The sequence below is a fragment of the Elephantulus edwardii genome, unplaced genomic scaffold (genome assembly GCF_000299155.1).
Source record: "Elephantulus edwardii isolate Elephantulus edwardi_28Jun2011 unplaced genomic scaffold, EleEdw1.0 scaffold00102, whole genome shotgun sequence".
Lineage (NCBI taxonomy): Eukaryota > Metazoa > Chordata > Mammalia > Macroscelidea > Macroscelididae > Elephantulus > Elephantulus edwardii.
Window position 1 is genome coordinate 9,502,485 of NW_006399852.1, and position 21,579 is coordinate 9,524,063.

Here is a 21,579-nt window from a genome sequence, read left to right on the forward strand (position 1 = left end):
ACAGATGAAGGAAACACACCCACATCACCTTTAGACACAAGTTCTTTCAGTCCTTAAGATCTTATCTAAGAAAGCACTTGCTCTTTAGTATACTGAATAGGAAACCCAAGCACGGAACTTATTCCCCTGAATTTGGACCTTGTCTTAAACACACATGCCTCAAATCTGTACCTATCACCTCACGACTTGGCTTTCACATTTCCCCTACTTAGGTCCCTGGGCACGCTGTACACTATTTTGGTACAAACTATTCTCAACTACCCTCTCGTGCTCACTTTGCACCCTTGGTGACTGGAGTGCTGCCTAGCACACCAAGAATTAGTTAAATGGCTAAGTGCAAAGGATGGTTTGTCCAGAGCTGACCCTCCAGAGCATTTTCAGAGGCAGTAAATTGCACAGAAGTTCACTGCCCATCTTTCTCCCATGGAGCAGCTTGTGGATTTGAACTGCATGCCTTTGGGTTGACAGTGAAATTCCTTAACAATAAGCCATTAGAGCTCCTTAGATCATAGAGTGGGTTCTAAATGTCCCTGGAAACAACAGCTCTGAAGTGTTTCTCTGTGTCACCAACGTCACATTCCCCAGCAGTCCATTCCAGCCCATGCCATGGAATACACAGGGCTGGCTTACCCAGGTGCTTCTCTGACGCTCCCTGCATTAAACAGTAAAGGAAAACAACCCATGGCCATGCTCTGCCTACTGACTGGCTCAGGGACCTTTGGCACTCACCTGGCTTCACGTGGAATGAATGCAGAAGGAACGAGGTGCACGAGGACTCACCATTTTTCGTTTTCTCTGCTGATGTTGAAGCCAGGGCCTGAGTGGAGAGTGGCTGTGTGTGTCGGCTCTTCAGTCCAGAGAAGCTGACTTGGGTCGAAGGCAGAGGCAGGCAGGTCAGCCCCATCGCTGACCAGGACGATGGGAGCGCTGGCGGGAACAGCGCCCTGGTGCTCGGGAGAAAGAGGAAGGACAAGGGGCGGAGGTGGTGGAGCTGAAGGGGGCAGAGCGACCACGGACTTGGCCTTGCCTGTGGTCTGCTCCTCCGTCCCAGGGACAGTCTGCTCGAATTGGAAGCTCTCCGCTCTGGTCTCTGCAGGATCCCCTTTACGGTCTGACACAGTGGACGTGGCTGTGTCTGAGGACGGCCGAGAGGCTGACTGCTTACCAGCCTTTTTCTTGCCCTTGGTGGTTCCCATTGTCCCTGTTTTGCTAGAAACTGTCTCTTTTGAAGTTTTGAGACGAGACGAGGTGGACGAAGTAGATGGTGAAACAGATGCTTTGGAGCCAGCTGTCTTTTTTGAATGAGAAGAGCCAGCTGAAAGAAGAAAAGGATTTTTATATTAAAAAATAATATGATTTTTAAAAATAATTGAGTTGTCATTGTCACTGACATTTACAAAACTCTTTAAAATGTAACATTTGTTGAATAAATAAATGAGAGCAAAGAGTCTGTAAATGACAATGGTTTTATTTTTTGGTCCCTCTCTGAAACTCCCTATCTCTGACCTAAAAGGGGACAGGTGACACTTTATGGCAACACCCTATGAGACAAAAGCCAGTTATCTTCTCTCCCCTCATCTCTGGCTGAGCCCTTCAATGGGAGGTCTCGCCTCTTCACTCAGTGGGGCACCAGAATAAATCCTTTATAGAAAGGAAGTTCTTAATCAGTGAGTGAGGGATACATATCTGTAGCTAACTGGTTACATGACTGAGTTCATCACAAATGATGTATGTTTGATGACACCCTTCTAGGAACCAAGTTGTGGTGGTGGAACTCATACTTAGAAGACACTGAAGAATATGCCACCAGCTCTTTCCTGGCTCAAAAGCAAACTAACTTACTCTACCACTAAGAGTAAATCCCAGACCAGCTGGCATTCCTGCTGCGGGGAGGGAAGTGTGTGGTGCTGACCTGTCCACCCATCTGCAGAGGCTACAGGGCAGAGTGAAAACACATAGCCACATTCAAGTAAAACATTCTCTCCAAAACAGAAGGGGTAGAAAAAAATGATTCTTAAAAAAACCCCAACAACAAAAAAACACCATAATTCAAAATTGGTTCCCCTAGAATAATCTGAAAAGGCAACATTTAACTCTGTTCTTCTGACTCCCACCGTCACAAATCTAATTCTCCTTACCGCTCTTTCTGCTGCGTTTTTGAGAGGGTCTTTTCTCAGAGGCCTCCTTGGTATCTGTTGGATTCTGGACTGGATCACCTTCCACCAGCAATTTCCATGAACAAAAGGCTAACTACCTCTTTCTTACAAGATCTTAGGAAAGGCAGCTAAATTCCTAGGAGAACATTCTTCTTTCACAGCATTTGTGAGCTACAAAAGTTCTTAATTCCTTCTATTATTATCAGTTTGTATATCCCTCCTTTTTCATGTGTTATGATTTCCCCCAGAACTGTTAGGAAATGTCTTGTTAATATGTGCAGCCAATTCACATTGCATACAGATGGTACTGCTACTTACCCCCAGTTAAGTCAACTGGGACTGTCCAGGGACGAAGAACAAAACAAGGACAAATAAAGTGATTAAGACTTCACAATATTTCAGATTTATTCTGCTATTCAAAAGAAGCCAGTCTGGATCAATTACAAGGTCTAGGCCCATGAGGTATCTTTCTGTAATCTGGGGGCCTTAGTATTGTAGATATATGTAATAACTAGAATTCTATCCTTCTCCCAGATCTGAGCCTCTTAATTCTTCCTTATAGTTAACAAGCTTCTTTTGCTTACAAGTCAAACTCATTGGGCATACTCTTTCAATCTAAGAGAACCTTAAATTTGCTCTTCATGACAAGATGCTAGGAATCTGGTACTTAAGTGCCATTACTTTCTAGAGATACCAAACAAAATCCTTCCATCTTCTGCACCCTAATAATTTTCTTGGAAAAATTATTTCTTGTCTAATAGCAAAGTGAATGGTGGTGTTCTGACTCAAAGGAAAAGGATAATTTCTCAGTGTCTAAAGTGCAAATCCAATCCACAGTATTTTGCTTTCCTTTAACTATCTGATAGAACGGCAGGCATTGCTGACATCAGCTATTACTTGTTGCCTTGAGTTAAGATCAGGATTGAAAAAGTTAGGTAGTTACTCAGTTGGTAACAATGTAAAGAAAGAAAAAAACAACAAAACAAACTACAAGGGAGATTTTCACCGTCTTTCACCGGCAAGCCAGGGAACAGGCTAAAAACAGACATGTGGTCACTGGGAGGTCTGCACAAATTTAGTAACAAAAGAAAAAAAAAATCGAACGCTGTAGCCCTGCTAAAAACATAAAATGTCTGACTGAAAATCACCAGCCTTATTTGAACTAACTTTTCCAAAAGGTCAACATTACTAAAATATAACGAAGCTACTATGCACAAAATTCTAAACAGTTAATCAATGGAGAATCTGCAAGGTATTCCAGGAGAAGCAGCACCATCTAAGTGTACACACACAATGGGCTTTCTGGTCGACTTCAGTGTAACCCATTCTCTGTGGTAATGGCTACCACAGCCACGGTTTCATCAATGCCAAGGCTCAGCCAGGCTTCTTTCACTATAAGGGATGAAATGATTGTACAACTCTCTTAGAGACATCTTAAGACTAACACATTAACAAACAAAACTACCTTCATGATAAATATCTGGAAGTCACTTAGAATCTCACATGAGCCTTGCCCTGATGTTTATTTCTCAACTTTCTTCTGACATGAGAGAGCTCACACTCAGTGTAAACACTGAAGCACCACCACATGGAGAATGAGGACGTGCGATGGTCTGTACAAGGCAGGACCTTAATTGCCATTGACAGGGCGACAGTGTGGGGTGTTTAAGGAATAGATCTGTGCCTGCCTCACTTCCCGCGCAGCTCACAGGCTCCGCGTGCAGCGGGCTGGGAAGCACACAGAGATACCGACAAGAGCATTCGGTGACATGTCAGGGCAGCTGGTCCCTGAGGACACTGTTTGGCACTGTCGGCCCATCATTCTGAGACATTTCGTTTTAGAGCTTATTAGAAGAGACTCAGACGTTCAAGGTCAAAGGCAAAAAGAGAGGAGCATAGTGAGAAAGACATCTATTTGCATTTCAAGATCTGTTAGGTTATCACCGAACCCAGTCCCTCCATCTGAGCACTTTGGGTGTAAATGGGGGAGCCGGGGTGGGGGGGATCAGTACTAGGCCAAATCCTCATAGTCAATTGCTAGAACATTTTGGCTGATCTTAAGAGAAAGAAAATTTGCTGCATGCAGCACAGGAGAATTTTTATGTCTCTGCTGCTGGGGAAAAGCCACTCAGTATGTGTACTTTGCACAATGCTCTTAAAAACTGGGTGACGTGGGAGTGTTTTCAGCCTGTTTCACAAGAGAATGCAGGCTCTGCTTTGCATTAAGCATCTCGGATTTGAGAGGAAAGCTCAACATGCATTATGTGAGGTCACTGCAGGTCACCAAGGCCATCGATTTGTAGTAACAACTTGTAGCTGCTTTGCTAGGATGTCTTCCTGTAGAGCAAGTTCAAGTCTCCAGGCGGGCAGTCAGCATGCAACTTTCAACTCCACTGAAAGCACAGAGTGATGGGTGACACTGAATAATCCATCTGGTAGGTCAATCAATGCCATTCATCAGCTGGGATATGACTATGTATGCAGAGAGATTTAAGATCCAGCAAATACTTCAATGACATGTTTGTTTCCATTTCTGTCTGCCTCACAGTGACCATGAGCTGAGTTGAGTCTAACTCGCAGTGACCATGGGCTGTGGAGGAAAACGAGTCCCTGGGGTTTTCAAGACTGTGACCTTTTGAGAGCCCATCACCAGGCCTGACTGGTTTTCAAGAGGCCTCAGGGGAAGTACTGACCTGTTAACCTTCAGCTAGTGGCCAAGCCCTTTTAAATGTAAGCATCGCACAATGTGCCTTGTTATGTTGCAAATCTAAGATAATTTAAAAGACAACACAAATTCAACAGCTTCCTCTACTCTCAGTTAAGCAGAAGTGGATCAACATAACATCCTATCAGATCACTGTCATGCACCAGGTCACTGCTTCTTATAACTGTCTACTGGGTCTCAGTACACATGGTAGATACTCAACATATATAAAATTATATTCTACCTTTTACTGTTGAGTCGGACTTACAAAAACCTGTAGGGAACAACAGAACTACCCGACAGTGCTTCGAAGAGTATACACACTTTTTCTCCGACAGAGTAGCAGGTGGATTCGAACCAATGACCTTTCAGGTTAGTGGTCAAGTGGTGACTCACAGAGCCATCAGAGCTTCTGAAGACATAGCCCAGAAGGAAAGAGGCTAATGAATCAAATGGCCGATGTTTGTTTGGCAGAGATTACAACAAAGGAATCATCTGGCCATTCCTTGTGTGCACAAAGCATGGTCTCCCCTGGAAGTAGGCTCTCGAAGGCCCCCTCACAGCGCCCTGGGGGCATACTCACCGGCCTCACGGGTGGCACTGCGGCTTGCTGGCTTGGGTGGAGGGATGGGCGCCTGCTTACCAGGAGCCTTGGAATTTTTTTTAATGGGAGGCACTTCATCACCCTTGTGGCTCGCCCCAGCTGAAGCCCCTTTTGGAGGTACAGGTGTTTTTTTGGGTTTGGGTTTGGGTTTAGGCTTAGGAGGAGCCGGAGGAGGCGGAGCAGGAGGTGCCGGTGTTTCAGAGTGGTTTTCAGTGTTCTCTATAAATGAGAAAGTGAACAGAAGCAGACTGATAGAGACACAAACCATATACACACAAAGAGGTTGACACATGGCAACAGTGACGCAAACATGCAGCTGCTTGGCTCTTGGGAACCAGCATGGAGTTCTTGGACCCAACAGAGCAGAGTTTGGGGTAAAAACAAAGGCTGAAAGCCAGAACATGGCATATTCCCATAACAGGATTATGGACGTAACCTTGATGATGTTATGTTGTGCATAAGCATAAAAATCCACAAGTTAGACGTGGACTATGGCCTTGTATAGGCACGGCTGTGGGTTCAAGACCCACTGAGGTAACAAGGACTGGACTCACTCTCAGGTTTACCTAACCTAACTTTCCCCAAGAGGCTTCATGGGAACTGAAGTCCAGTCAACCTGAAAGAGACTTGTTCTCAGTCTCATCTTGGTCAAAATCACTTACTTTCTAAGCTAAGTAAGGCTCTGTAAACCTTTTAACGTGAGACAATGTGCTGAAGAATAGACTACTTTTTTCTCTAGATCTAGTGCAGTAGAATGTTTTTCATTTTAGTTAACTCTGATCTTTCAGTGTTACAGCCAGATTTAGAGGGCTCAGCATTTAAAACCAAAACGTCTTGCTAGTAAGCACAAATAACAGTTTTGAAAAAGGCAAAAGTTAAAATTCATACACATATAAATTAGATCAGACAGTGGAAGCTCTTTCACATGCAACTGGAGGGAAAGAATGTTAATCTTTCATTACTGCAAGTTTGGGTTCATTCACAAGGTTTATTCACCTTGGTTGGTTTGTTTGGGGTTCCCACCCCCATATAGATTCTTCATAAATAAATAAAAATACTGTTGTGGTCCAAAAAGTTAAGCAGCTTTTCCTTTCAAAATGGAACACAGTGAAAAACATCAGTCAGTGTTAACATGGGAATAAGCCCAGTGGATGTCTCCTTTCTTTAGTGAATGTCCCAAGAAAGGATTTTGAAGTGGAACTATTTTATTGTTGCAGTAAAACATGTAAAAGCCAGAATCTATGTAAGGCAGAAACCAGTCAGAGAAGGAAAACTCAAACCATTTCCACCAACAGAAGATGCAAAAAAAAAAAAAAGTGGTGGCTGTAGCCTATCCAAGAAAAAACTCGTGAGATCTGTGGGGAAAAGCCAGTCATGCCAGCTTCCAACGATGTCACTGTTTTCCTATCATTCCTCGTTTTTACAATATTCCCATAAAGCCAGATAGAAAACTATCACAACAATGACTTGTCCAATATATTTTCCTTTTAACGTTCATCTTGGATCCCATCATGAAATTCTTCCCAGTCTCTACACCCAAGTTGAACTCTTCCACCTCTGAATGTATTGGTATTTAATGACTATGACATTGGTTTAACACTTATCAGAGGTGACTGCTTTTGTTTGTCTATTTCTGTCAACTGTCTCCTTCACTAAGCTGCTTATCCTTTAAGGTACAACAGTGGCTCTCTTCAATTACTTGGCCTGAGCCAGAGGCCTGTTAATCAGAAAAATCAATTGTTGTTGAGAATGATACAAATTGGACACATTTAAGGCATCTGAAGCAAAGCTTATAAATGCACACACAGGTGTCAATCTTCTGAGACCTCTTCTTTGCACGTACCCTTGTAACTTTGGTCTGTGGCATACTACCGGGTGCATGGAGGTCAAACCAGGTACAACCATCTGTGGAGAGAACCAGCCATCCTGAACTGCATCCTAGTCCTTGTTCACAGTGCAAGCCCTCCTCGGCTTCCCCTTCACAGCCTATCCCTGGGGGACTCTCTTTTCCCTTACACCTAAAGTTTTAAATTCTAAAGTTATATCTCAAAATATATCCAGCTTCTGAGGAGGAGGAGACAGTTTTCTCTTTGACTCTCGGAATAGTGAGGGAATAGACAAATAGGCAGGTGATAAATCCTGCGTACTTCCTGGAGACTGTGAGGTGGCACAGGATAGGACAGGGTTCAGACCTGTTGTTCACAGGGTCATTATGGGTCATACCCGACTTGATGGCACCTAACAACAACAACAACAACAACAATATCCCCTGGAGAAGTGCTGGGAACGTCTTCTTACTTTGTATCTTCTACCAAGCATCTGTTCAGTGTTGCCATATTGCTAATGTTTATGTTTACTTTGTGGTGATCTCTAAGAAGGTGGGTGGGTAGGTTTTTCCTAACTAAATGGTAAACTCCTTTTGCCTGAAAATTTAATATCCCATCAGACTCAATACTCTAAACACTCCATCTATTCAATGGCTGTAACTGACTGGCTGATTAGTATTGTCACACATATCGGCATAAATCAACTGAGACGCTTGGGAATATTGTCAGGAGGGGCCAGTCATTGGAGAAGAAAGTCATGGGTGGAAGGGAAGAGAGTCAGTGCAGGAGAGGAAAACCCTGGATGAGATGGACTGAGACAGTGACGGTGGCAATGGGGGCAGGTGTGTCAGAGATGGTCAGGTTGGCTTAGGATAGGGCAAGGTTCAGGTCACTATGAGTTATAATTGGCTTGATGGCACACAACAACAACAACAACAACAACCTGGAAGATACTAAATGAAGTAACATTATTTTTATTATTGCATTAGGATCTGAAGACTGATATAAACTGATGGTGTATAAGACTACACCTACTTCTCACATTCCAAAGTTATAAATCTAAAGACTAAGGTGCTCTTGATTCAGGCCATAGTCTTTCCAGTTACTCGCTATGCATCTGAGAGCTGGACATGAATAAGGATGACAGAAGAATCGATGCATTTGAGCTGTGGTGTTGAAAAAGAGTGCTGAATATCCCATGGACTACCAAAAGAACAAACAGGTCTTGGGAAAAGTACAGCCAGAATGTTCTTTGGAGACAAAGTTGATAAAGCTCTGCCTTACTTATTTTGGACATGTTGTTAGGAGAGGCTATTCCTTGGAAGAGAACAAGATATTTGTAAAGGTGGAGAGTCAGCAAAGGAGAGGAAGACTTTCAACGAAGTGGATTGATGCTAGTGTCTGTGGCAAAGGTCTAAATGTGTCGGAGATAATGAGGACAGCACTAGATGGGACGGAGTTCAGATCTACTGTTCACAGGGTTGCTAGGACTTGGACTCTACTTAATGACACTTAACAACAACAACTCCTCACTTACCTAAGACTATGATATTATCCAATGATTTTGTTTATTTACTGTGTACATCTGGGAGTAAGGAATGTTGAGATATGGAGTAAGATTAAGGCTGACAGTAACCAATCAGTGTCACCCCAACATTATTCTCAGTGGTTGGTTGTTATATGGACTCAGTTATACTTTCATTTAATTGGATAAGTTAGTAATTTGGCAGTTATGTGATGATGTGGTCATCCTCCATTTTCGTACAATGCTGATGATTTTCAGAAAATGACCTGGTCTTCAGAACCTGATTATGTTGATTAGTGAGGAAAGGGTGTATTATCTTTTCAAGACAAAGTTAAGAACAAGCTGCCTCTTCATTATGGCTTGACAAGGATTCCACATCGTGCTGGAAGGCAGGTGTGGACCACACTTCCAGATCTGGCTCCTGCCACAGGAAGGATTAACTTCAACAGCATTTAGAGCAAGCTTTCTCCTGCCATGGGATGGTGGACTTACACAGAAATCAGCCCACACAAGGACTGAAGCCAGAAGGAGAGGAGAAAGAACATGAATCTTGAACTTGTTATTTTCAGAATTAAATGATGCCTTTCTGGAGACTAGAACTGTTTGCCTTTCCTCACAAGGTCGCATTCTTAATTAAACATAACATTGTTTGTATTAACATTTGTGTAACATTTCAGGAAGTAGATTCTAAGTGCTTTTTGTGATTATCAGTGTGGCTCGCTGTCCGTACAACACGAGGGTGGTTTATCCCTGTGACGTACCAGTACTCCTACTTGTTCTGTACAGGCTGGTCTAACAAGATACCTTCTTGAATTGTATCTGGCCAGAGAAAAGCTGAACATAATCATTCTGGGCAAAGAATAAGAAACCAACAATAAGGGACAAAAAAATCAACAATGCCTCTCAAATATCCATGGACCTATGACATCTGTCACCTTCTTTTGAGAACATCAAAACCTTGATGCTTTCATTATGATAAAACTGTCAGCAAATTTCTATTAGTTGATAAGGGACACTCTTCCTCTGAAGTGTGGCCAGCTCAGTGACGGCTGCCCACACTGAGCTGGCAAGCACTGAAGACGTTTTTGCTTCATAATGAAGGAGGTGATTCCTGAGAACAAAAAGGTTGCACCAGGGACACGCCACAGATGGATTTGAAACTGGACAGTTTGGTGAGACAAGACAGTTGTACTACAAAAAAATCACTACTTGCATTCCTATTTTCAACTGGATCTTCTTAAAATCTGTCTAAAGATGTTCTCTTTCTTTGCCAGTAATAATATCATTAAAATACTAATTTTCCATCTTCAGTGTTCATAAACAAAACCTTGTTCCTTAATGGAACAAGGCTAATTAGTAAGTTCTCATAAATATTACTATTTGAATAAAGAAAAACAATACATTTCCAACAGATTATTAAAAGAGGTTTCTAAAAAAAAAAATAAAAATTAAGGCTTGCTTACAAGCCAATAATTAGTGGTTAAGGGCTTCTAGAAAAGCTGGCTTGTCAGTTTAATAACCATCAACTGCTCTTTGCCCCCATTATGTTTGGAGGATTTGGGTCTAGAGCAGAGGAAAAAAAGTTTGCTTTTAATAGTTTCTAAAAGATGCAGATATTATAGGATGGGAGCTAGTCTCTTCACAAGGATTCACTTGGATACTGCAAGGAGTCATCGAGAACAACAACAACAAAAAATGGAAACTAACCCAGTGGAAATATCAGTGCAAGCATCCTAAATAATAGCCTTAGCTTCTTCTACATGTAACAGCAGAGACCTCGGGATTTAAGCAATTGGTGACCAAGAATCTGTGGCTATGGGTCTTTGATAGAAAAGTATTTTGTTAAGTAGCTCAATCTGTCATCATAGCTTATTCACCTTAAAGAAGCCTGTTGGGAATGGCATGAGCATCTCTGTCTTGTTTCATGATTTCTCAGTTGCACAGAAAAGTCATGGAATAAGTAGTTGTTGGAGCAATCAGCCAAGTGCAGAGACCAAAGTTCCTGGCATTTCGGAAGTTTCCCCCAAATTTTCCTCAGAAATGTCTAGAACCTGAACTTGAATCTACACTACTGTGAATACCTTCAACCAAATTTCCACTACTGGAGAGGGAGTGATGTGCTGAGAGTTCCCCTTGAGTTTTGATGTCCCTCCATGCTAACTACACAGGAGCTAACTCTCACACGAGCAGAGAGAGATACTCAGCATGCTGGCTTGTTGGGGGTTTTGTTTTGTTTTTTAAAAAAAGATTCTAAGAAAGGACTCTTTAGGAAAGTATAATATTTCTAGACATTTCTGATGATTGAATGGGCCAAATCTTTGGTTATTTCCTTTCATTAACACTCTTTAATTAGAAATGACATCAGATGGTTATAAAAAAAATGGATGTTCTACATAAAGAAACCTTATTTCTGCTCACTGGTGGTTATGTTTTTCTTCTTTGAAACTGTGAAGTTCATCCCTAAACACTCTACTGGTTTTAGAGCCTTGGTTCGGAGCCTAGGACCTGGTTCTCAACACTGAGCTGTACCAAAGAAAAACACATGGGGTTTTCCCTTTATTTTACCTTTCTTATCTTCTGCCTTTTCTTCCAGAGGAGGTGCTTTCTCAGACACAGAGCCATTACCTTCTTCAGATTTTACTACATTTTCCTCTCTGGCAGATTCCTCGCCGATGGGGATCATGTGACCGTTTGAATTTTCAAAGTTAACTGTTACATCTCCATCTAAAATGGGGAAAGAAACACCTAGATGTCTACCTTGATGGTTTTCTGAAAAATTGATTTCCCAGTTAACAGAATTCCTAGATTCAAATCCATGGTTGAGCTTCTGGGGTCAATACATCATGGAGTGTGTTCCCCATCTTTCACTAAATAATTTATTCACATAAAAGGCCTAATAAATCCTTAGTCTTGGGAGAAAGCAGTCATCTTAAGACAAGAGGACTAATTATTCTAGTTTTAAAATATTTCAAGGAGCAGATTCTCTCTGGTCTTGTGGTGGACTTTTGTGAAGTCTTTGTCATTCAGACAGTAACTGGTAAAAAGCATAATGTGGAAAATGAAATAACATTTTAACATCAAAAACATAAAGTGCATGCAAATACACAAGTTAACATGAAATGTAATTACATATACAAACAATTAGTATTAGTGAGAGAACATGAAAATCTCCAATCGCCACTCTCTCCAAGGCATATAATATCTATTATATGAAACTTAACTCACATAACTACAATTTTGTGTTAAGGGGAAATATGGTAGCGAGGTAATTCTGTTTTCATTTTGTAGAAATATGGTGAAAGCTTTCAGTTATATACCAAAAACATCAAGTTGGTCTAGTAATAACTTGAAAATATTACAGAAAAGTAACACAAAAATTAGATAAGTTTTTTCTCAAAAAAACTCATGGCAGAAAAGTTATTTCTAATATATCATCTAAATGTTAAAAACTAATTTTAACCTCTGAATCGTCACAATTCCTATGGGTTTCAAAAGAGAATGAGACTTTTTTAAAAAAATAAACCCAGAACCTCCTAGCTGAGGGATGCTTAAAAAGATTAGCAGTAAGTTTGTATTCAGAACATTTTAAGAGGATTTACTATCATCATACAAGAAAAAGTAAAGAGCTGAGACAGTAACTTAGCAAGCTTGAATAAATACATGATTATATATAGCTTCATCTATGCAATTTTTAAATAAACTTATTTTGCTATTTATTATAAAGGTGACCACATCTTAAATTTCCACTAAATATCATTTACTTGCTTAGGCAAAACAATAAAATTCATTGGTTTTAATGACTAAAATAGGCATAATTTAAGATGAGATACATTATCGTGGGATAACGTCATGCTCAAAATGCAAAGCAACTGTTCCTTTGTCATATAACTCCTAAGTATCTATAATCTGATTTCTGTATAAAACTAAAAGGAATTACAGTCAATGCTTAACTGTTTCAAGGAAATAAAGGTAAGCATTTTTTTTAAAGTGTGTGCGTCAAAATAAAAAGGAGCCAAAGGCGTAAGTTGTAAAAAACAAAAGCAGACACTACAATATAACATACAGATAGTGGGCTTAGAAAAACTAAAACCAAAACTGAGGTAAAACTAGAAAGTCCAAGCAAAATAGAAAAGAAAAAAACAACAACCCCAAAACAAACAAACAAACCCAAACAACCCACCAACCTCACTTTTTTAAAAAAAGTAACTATTTTTAGGTTGTTATTTCTGTTGATTGCTGTTAAGTCGAGTACGACTCATAGTGACTCTATGACAAAAAGACTTGATGTCTTTATACAACTATCGTCTTTTCTCCAAGTTCATAGAGTTTCCATAGGCATGTAGTTTAGGCTACCACACATAAATTTATTTTTGTAATTTTTTTCTTCTACTTGATTATAAAAATACACTGCGGCCATTTGCATGACAATTTAATTGTATTTTAAACATTATTGTATTAAAATTCTTAAATGTGCTAAATAACTTATTTTAGAATGAAAAAGCTAAAGAACACACTAGCTTGTGGTATAATAAAAGAATTATCACATAATGAAAATAGCAAAGTTGAAAGGTACTTATTTTTATTTGTGAGATAAATCTAGTGCATATGAAAATATTTCATAAAAAGGAGATATCTTTGTGATAAATATGGGGAAATTCTGAATTATTCAATAAGGCATAATAGTTACCAACTGCCAACAAATTTCTATGTTTACTTAAAAGGCCCATCTATTTGTGAATTAAAGAAGTTGTTTTAAAGACCTCATAAAATATTATACAAAATGCGTGACCCTGGAGGACATTATGCTGAGTGAAATAATTCAGTCACGAAAGGACAAATACCGCATAATGTGACTGTTGTAAAACAGGGCTGACATCAGGGTTGGGGGAACCTAAGAAAAGAGGGGATAAGTAATGTATACTGTATTGAAACAGAGGAGGGAGAGAACTGTTTAAAAGGAATATGGGATTAGGTATTATTTTCATGACAAGAGTCCAGAAAAATAAATGCATAGTAAAGTGGACTGTGGACTTGGGGGAGGGAGGATTGTATAACAATGAAATTATTTTTTTTTCTTTTCAAAGAGAAAAACGAACAGCAGGGGAGGGTTGGGCAGGGAAGAAAATGTGCAACAATGAATGAGTGGGGGAAAAATTAAATGGAAAGATTATGCTGTAAAAAAGATATATGTTGCATTAAAATCATTAATTTAAAAAGTTGTTTTAGAATTAAAATAAGCTGTATTATTGATAAAGCTTGTGTATATGAATAAAATATAAGCAGAGCGAAGGAAGGCAAGGAAGAAGATGAATGAGGTGTAGGTACATTAGAAGGCACAGGTGATGTCACGGGGAGCAGCTGCACGCAAAGGAAAATCTCAGAAAAGAATTGATAAAATCAAGGGGGGGCCACACCCACACACTTACACACAAAGACTTAAATAAGAAGCCTAGGAATATTTGAAAAAGTCAAGTTTAGAAGACAGGTAAGTCAGGGATGCAGCTAATGAAGAGAGGAGGATATAGTTGATGGGCAAAGCATCTCCACGCTCTCATGTGAGAGCCAAAGGAAAAGAGAGCTGGAAAGAACCAGAAGACAAGGTTAAGACCAAGACAAAGACCAGGGACTTCTCAGGAGAGAAGAGAACTCATTCAACTTCTAGGTTGAAGGTAGATCTTGGTGTAAGAAAGGTCATCTAGAAGGACATCTAGCTGAGGGTAAGAGGGTGGGGTTGGACTGGGTGAGATCAGACCTTGACTAGGTTGAGGGAGTTTTAACAACCCATCTGGCTTACTTTTTAGGTAGGGTTTTCAGAAGCCTGCTATTTCAGAAGCAGAGGCCAATCCTTCTTCCTAGTCTGTCTTAATCTGAATGTTCAGATTTAGAGAAGTATCAGACAGACCAGCATTTTACAGAAAACTGAAAGATATATCCCTTCTTGTGTAGTTAACCATTCGTATCAGTGCTGTCCCTGTCCTTGGCACACGTGTCTTTACTCCCTTATTTCCCTGCTCCCCCATCCGCCAGGATACCCATCCACTTCTACCCACTCCCTTCAAATTCCATCTCCCATTGTCCTGCCTTTGATCTGATATCTTATATCTGAAGCTTCCTTGGCTTCTGTGATTCCAAACACGTAGGCTTCTGACAGTTTCTTATGCTGTGACCAGTGTCTCTTAAGGTCAGTGGCAATGCTTTCCGAGCAAAGGTGATGTGTCCTGTAGAAATGGTGTGCAGACAGGTTTTTTTCTTGGCCCGAGTGCCGCACTGCTTTGGGGGGACTCCACATTTACCTGATGATGTGGGCGGATGGTTTCAAGGATAGAATTGATGCCTTTGAACTGTGGTGTTGGAGAAGAGTATTGAGGGTACCATGGACCGCTAGGAAAACAAACAGATTCATCCCGGAAAGGGTCAAACCGGGCGGTTCCTTGGAGGCAAGGATTCTGAGGCTCTGTCTAACATACTTTGGACATGCTGTAAGGAGGGACCAGTCCTTGGAGAGGGACATCATGCTTGGTAGGGTGGAGGGACGGCGCAGGCGGGGAAGACCCTCTATGAGGTGGATTGATTCAGTGACTGAGGCAATTGGGATGGGTGTTTCAGAGATGGTGCGATTGGCAAAGGACAGAGTGGAGTTTAGGGCTGTTGTACATAGGGTCGCTATGAGTCACAAGCAACTCGACAGCACATAACAACAACAACAACATCTGGCTTGCTGGACAAAGGGCATAACTGATGAGGTTAGGGAGCTCTGGTAGCCTCGTCCATTGGGAGTTGTGTGGCTCACTCAAAAGTGGTGCTTCTCTGTCGGGCTGAATCTACCAGCAGTTCTGCAGGAGGAGGCTGGGCAATCTCCTCCCAGGTGATTTACAGCCTCCTGGAAAGCCATGGGAGGGTCAGCTATGAGTCAGTTCACACTCAATGACAACGTGTTTTGAGGTGTTTTTTTTTTTCGTGGAAAGCTAAGGCAACGGGTGAGTCTTCACTGGCTAAAGGGAGGAGTGTGTCACCCAAGTCAGCGGCTTCCTGAGTTAGAAGCAGGCTGCAATTTTCAAGAGAATAATAATCGAAGAAGAACAGAAAATGATTTTTTTTTTTTGCCTTTGGTTGAAAAGAGGAAGAGGACTACTAACAGGCATTAATGGGAACTTTCTAACTTCAGGTAATTCTGTAGTTCCAGTGGTAAGAAGTTGCTCTGCTGACACAAGGGCAGGTAGTTCAAACTGGCCAGATGTTTTTAGGGAAAAGGACGGACAATCTCCCCTCATGCCATTTACAGCCTCTGAAAACCTGGGAGGTGGGGAGGATATCTATGTGTTTTAACTGGACAGCAATTAGTTTGTTGAATACTTAGGGACTGGACTCTTGGAGTGATGCACGGAGTTAATGTTTTTGGCTGCTAAGTAAAAAACTGGTGTTCTGAGTCCATCAAGAGCCCCTCGGAGGAAAGGTCTGGTAATCGACTTTGGAAGAAAATTTGTCACTGGAAACTCCGTGGAACATAGTTCTACTCGGACACACACAGGGCTGCTGTGAATTGGAATCAAGATGATTATAGTTGGTTTATACAGCGTATTCTTAAGAGGTGGAAAGTTTAGTCCTTTATGAATTCCCAAAGATTAAATCTACTAAATATAGATAAAATTTTGTTCTTTTACTATTTCAGCACTTTTAATGTTCAGCTGTATATATTACATGGAAAAGCTCAAACAGAGCCTGACTTATGGGGTAAATTGTATCTTAGCCAAATAAATGATACTCAATAACATGAACAGTTTAATAAATGAGGGAGAATTAAGAAATATCAAAATTTATTAATGAATTTTTTTATGGTAAGAAAAATTTATATTTTGAATTAGCCAGCTGGACTCAGTTTAGATGATCCCAATTTTGTTGGCAACAAGCAAAGCATCATAGTCAGGAGCAAGTCGAACATAAGCCTTCTTCTCTCCATCAGGCCTAATCAAAGTGCTGACCTTAGCCACATCAGTGTCATAGAGCTTCTTTACAGCTTGCTTAATTTGGTGCCTGTTGGCCTTGACATCCACAATGAACACAAGTGTATTGTTATCTTCTATCTTCTGCATGGCTGACTCAGTGGTCAGGGGAAATTTGATGATGGCAGAGTGGTCAAGTTGTTTCTCCTGGGGGCACTCCTCCAGGGGTATTTGGGCTGCCTTCAGAGTCTCAGCATCTTAGGCTGCCAGAAGGTGGGTGGCATGCAAATCTTCTTTTTTTTTGGCTGTGGATGCCCTTCAGGACTGCCTTCTTGGCCTTTAATGCCTTTGCTTTGGCTTCAGTTTTGGGAGGGGCAGGGGCTTCCTTCTTCACTTTTGGCGCCATCTTCATAGAAAGCAATGAACATTTGTTGTTGCTATGTATGAGTCAGAACCGACCCATAGCTGACCCTCTGGTGGGTTTTCAGAGGCAGTTAATCGTAAGAGAGGAGATAGCCCATCTTTCTCCCGCAGAGCAGCTGGTGACCTTGAATCATGTGCCTTCAAGATTGCAGCAGAGCTTCTTACCACTAGGCCACCAGAGATTTTAATGAATATTAGTATCTATATATTCTCCAGGGTACTGAAGAGTAATGATGTCAGTCTGGAGATTAAGGTGTGCCTGATCCAATCCATAGTCTTTGCAATTGCATGCTATACATTAGAAAATTGGACAATGACTAGGGATGATAGAGAATTGAGCCTTTGAGCTGTGGTGTTGGAGAAGAGTATTGAATATACCATGGACTGCCAAGAGAACAAACAGGCTTGTCCTAGAGAGGGTGAACCCAGGCTGCTCCTTGGAGGCAAGGATTCCGAGGCTTCATCTGACATACTTTGTGCATGTTGTAAGGTGGGACCATTCCTTGGAGAGGAACATCATGCTTGAGAGGGTGGAAGGAGAGCACAAGAGAGGAAGGCCATCGATGAGATGGATTGATTCAGTGACTGGTGTAATGAGGGTGGGTGTGCCAGAGACAATAAATTGGGCTCAGGCTAGAGCAGGTTTCAGGGCTATTGTACATAGGGCTGCTATGAGTTGCAAGTGACTGGATGGCACATAATAACAACAACAAAAATAAAACATTTCTTCAAACTAAACATTGTTTCTTGCTTTTGGGAAATGTAAAAAAAATTAGCCCATCATTTGGTACTGGGAACATGGTGCCTTTCATTTCTTTAAAATCCATTAATAGTTTCAATCATAAATTTTTCCATTCTTTAAAATATTTCCATGTAGAGGATTCCAAAGAAGTACACTGGTTGAGCTGTCAATGCATATGTAATTTTTCCACTGCTCTAAAGAGATCTGACAGAAGATGAATGCTACTAAAACCCAACCTTAAAAGAAAACCAAAACAAAACAGGGGTGTGCATTTCTTTTTCAAATGTTCCAGACAGGAAATAAACAGCTTCAAGGTAATAGGAAATTAGGGAAGACATAAAGGAAAGACATAAAGTTCATTCATAAAGTGTAGTGAGAAAAGTTTGACAGATCAGAAATGGAAATAAAATACTTAAAATTGTGATGGCTCAAGAAAGATGGTATTATTCACTCCAGATTCCCTTGGTTTCTTTGAAGTAGGAGTAAAAACAATAAAAGTATTTCCCAACTCCACTTGGAATTATTCAGATCTTGGAAAAAGCATGTCATTTGGATTTATAAATAGTGAATGCCAAAAAATATTAAGCTCTTTGCAAGGAACATATATCAGAAAAAGAGAAGTACTGTTATTTCAACTCTAAGTTAATAACATTTTATTTGTTCCTGAAAAGTATAATAATAATACTTTACCCCAGTAAATGTTAGAGGAGAAAAGGCATGTGATAAATCAACAGTGTTGTAACTAAAGTTTCCTTTAGTTTTAATAGCAGTGGGAACGATGGAAACCATTTGGTATTATTTGGAAAAAAATGAGTGCTAGTGTCTCCTTCTGAGGGTAAACCTCCGATTGTGTCTAACGCTGGGTTGTTTTTTGTTGTTTTTTTTTTTTCTGAGCAAGACTCCCCCCAAGGAAAGATAGCTAAAAAAAAAAGGAGGAAAACTAGAAGAGAATTCTTGGAAGGACTTATTAGCAAATAGGTGAAAGGCAACTAAATTCAGAGAAATGAAAATGATGCCGTCTTGGGCAAAGGACTTGAGAGCAAATTGATTTCACTTGCTTCCTCACACCTCAGGTAGTTACACATTTGAGAATGTCAGAGAGGATGAAGTCGCATCCTTCGTGAGCTGTGTTTACCATCTCTTTTCTCTTCTTTCTTGGTCGTCTTAAGCAACAACCAAGGCTAGAGCCAAGCAGAAACCTGGCATTTGCTCAAACAACTGAGTCAACTGGAGAGCAAGATTGAAGCTCAAGCACATAGAAGGGAAGGAATGTGCATTTGTATCTTATCTAGGTCTCTCGTCACAAAAGCACTCACGTCAAGCTGTGGGTTTAAAGTGACATATGGTGAAGGGATTCACCAGAAAAGTCCACTGAATCTCTTTGCTCAGCGAAAGCCTCAGATTCTCCCAGCCCACCACAGTGCTGTGGCTTAAAGCAGGAATCTTGGAGTGCGTTACTCCCTGCTTTATCTGCCACAGACCACGAGCATCTTAAATTTCAAAGTAAATGGAAAGAAAGACCAGAGAATGGAGGACCAAATTATTTTAAATATGTATGATTAATTTCCTCACCTTGATCAGGCAATTCCTTAAGAACTCCCCTTCTTATCAGCTCCTCTCTACTTTGTCGTGTGGATATCTTCCTTTCTAATACTTTTAAAGAGAATAAGCACAAATTAAGAATCAAGACATTGCTTAACGTACTTAAGAAAAACATTCCAAGTAGAATTCAGCACATTCATTCTATTCACTCAAGGACTCAAACCCCAGTTTTCCTTGTGGTCCAGCAGAACGTGTCCCTGGAGCCGAACCAACCCAGCTAGAGTCACGGAAAGCACTCCAGGCACGGGTCAGGAGCCAGGCCATGCAGCATCTGGCCTTCCAGATGATGATGATGATGTCTGCTCAGACATATGGTTTCAGATCAACCATGGAGCACAGGTCACTTCTCATTTTGAAATGTATCTACACTGCATTGAAAGACAAGGAACTCATGCAATATTATTAAAAATAGGTGAGCCTGGAGGACATTATGCTGAGTGAAATATTTCAGTCACAAAAGGACCAATATTGCATGGTGCCACTGTTGAAAATGGGATTGATATCAGGGTTGGGGTAAGACTGAGAAAAACTGGATAAATTGTGTATACTGCACTGAAACAGATGAGGGAGTGAATAATTTAAAAGCGACGTATGATAGGGTATTATGGTTATCACAAGAGTCCACAATTAAGGTTGCATAATGGAATGTACTTGGGGCAGTGGGAGGGGTGCAGGGGGATTGTGGACCAGGGAAGGAGTGTTTCTTTTACTTTTGAAAGAGAGGAGCGAACTGGGGCTGGGGGAAGGCTGAGGCGGGTAGAGAAGTGCAACAATGAATGAATGGAAATCCAAAATCTCTGTAAATGCTCATTAAAACTATTTTTTAAAAATGTAAAAAAAAAAAGAAAACCCAACGGGGGAAAAAATGAATACATTCTACATCATATGCGTCTATGATGGTTTAATAGACACAGAGGATACATATGCTTCCATGCAAACACATTTTTAAGTAAATATTCAAATTGCCCATCTTGAATCCCAGAGAGAAGAGACTACTTTTCTTGTATTTTGTTTTCTCTCTCACACCATCCACTCCTCAAATCTAACAGCACAAAGGTCTCTCTTTCCCATACACACAAATTCTAGAGGGTGTCGGTACACCCCCTGACGAACTTCAAGTCTCAGAAGGATGGAGAAAAGAGTTAAAGAGAACTTTCATGGCATGTAAAGGGGTAGGCTTCTCAGCACTGGTGCTTCTTTCGCAAGAACTCTAAATTCTCAGTGCTGTAACTTCTGAAGGAAATTTAGGGTCTCAAGGTAGGTTTGTTCTAAATGTTTGGTGTGTTTGTTCTAAATGCACAAAATTTAAGTTCCTGGATGTATGTGTCTATGCAACTGCTAACCCCATTACCCGCTTTGAGAGGGCAAAAAAGGATGTGTCTCTTAAATCTCTAACCCTTTAAGTCTACATCCCAAACTGTTCCGCAGAACTCTTCCCTGTAGATGTTTACTTCACAAAGGCATCTTGACACAAAAGAACAGGGCTGCATAAAGGATCTAGTGTTCTTTGGGAAGAAGGACTGGAACATTGGTGGGGACCAGGCAGGCAGACCAGATTTTTATCCTTCCTAAGCTTCCTACTCCAAGACATATAATCTTAAAATCCTGGAATTATCCTGGACAACATTATTTCAAGATCCAAACTAAGCCCCAATACCACAAGCCAGACCCAACCCATGGAAAGGGAACATTTGATAACCCAAAGAGCATGTTTTCTCTCATAGGTTAAGGTCCTGACGCAAGAACACCATGAAGCATGAGCATCAAGGGGAGGAGAGAGATAACTAACGTGGATATGGGGTCAGCTATGCACTGCTCCCTGGAGGCCACGATTTTGGCTCTGTCTCCCATACTCTGGCATGTTGCTAAGAGGGACCAGTCCTTGGGAAAGGACATCATGCTTGGACGGCTTGAGGGACAGTGCAGGAGAGAAAGACCCTGGATGATGAGATGGACTGACAGTAACTGGGGTGATGGGGGTTAGGTGTGTCAGATGCAGTGAGACTGGCTCAGGAGAGAACTGGGTTCAGAGCTACTGTGCATAGGGGCACTATGAG

At 41.0% G+C, this 21,579-nt stretch overlaps 1 protein-coding gene across 2 annotated transcripts in view; it reads right to left on the bottom strand.

Annotated features, from left to right (window-relative positions):
- The window catches only part of PHACTR2 (phosphatase and actin regulator 2), a 270,673-nt gene that overhangs the window by 54,291 nt on the left and 194,803 nt on the right, over nt 1–21,579 (bottom strand). Inside the window, exons 3-6 of one of the 2 annotated variants that reach the window (XM_006891662.1) lie at nt 19,493–19,573; nt 11,381–11,539; nt 5,444–5,683; nt 781–1,315 (exon numbers count right to left, since the gene is read on the bottom strand). In XM_006891662.1, coding sequence (XP_006891724.1) covers nt 781–1,315; nt 5,444–5,683; nt 11,381–11,539; nt 19,493–19,573 — 1,015 coding nt within the window. The remainder of the gene's footprint in view (nt 1–780; nt 1,316–5,443; nt 5,684–11,380; nt 11,540–19,492; nt 19,574–21,579) is intronic. The other variant, XM_006891663.1, reaches the window with a different exon arrangement.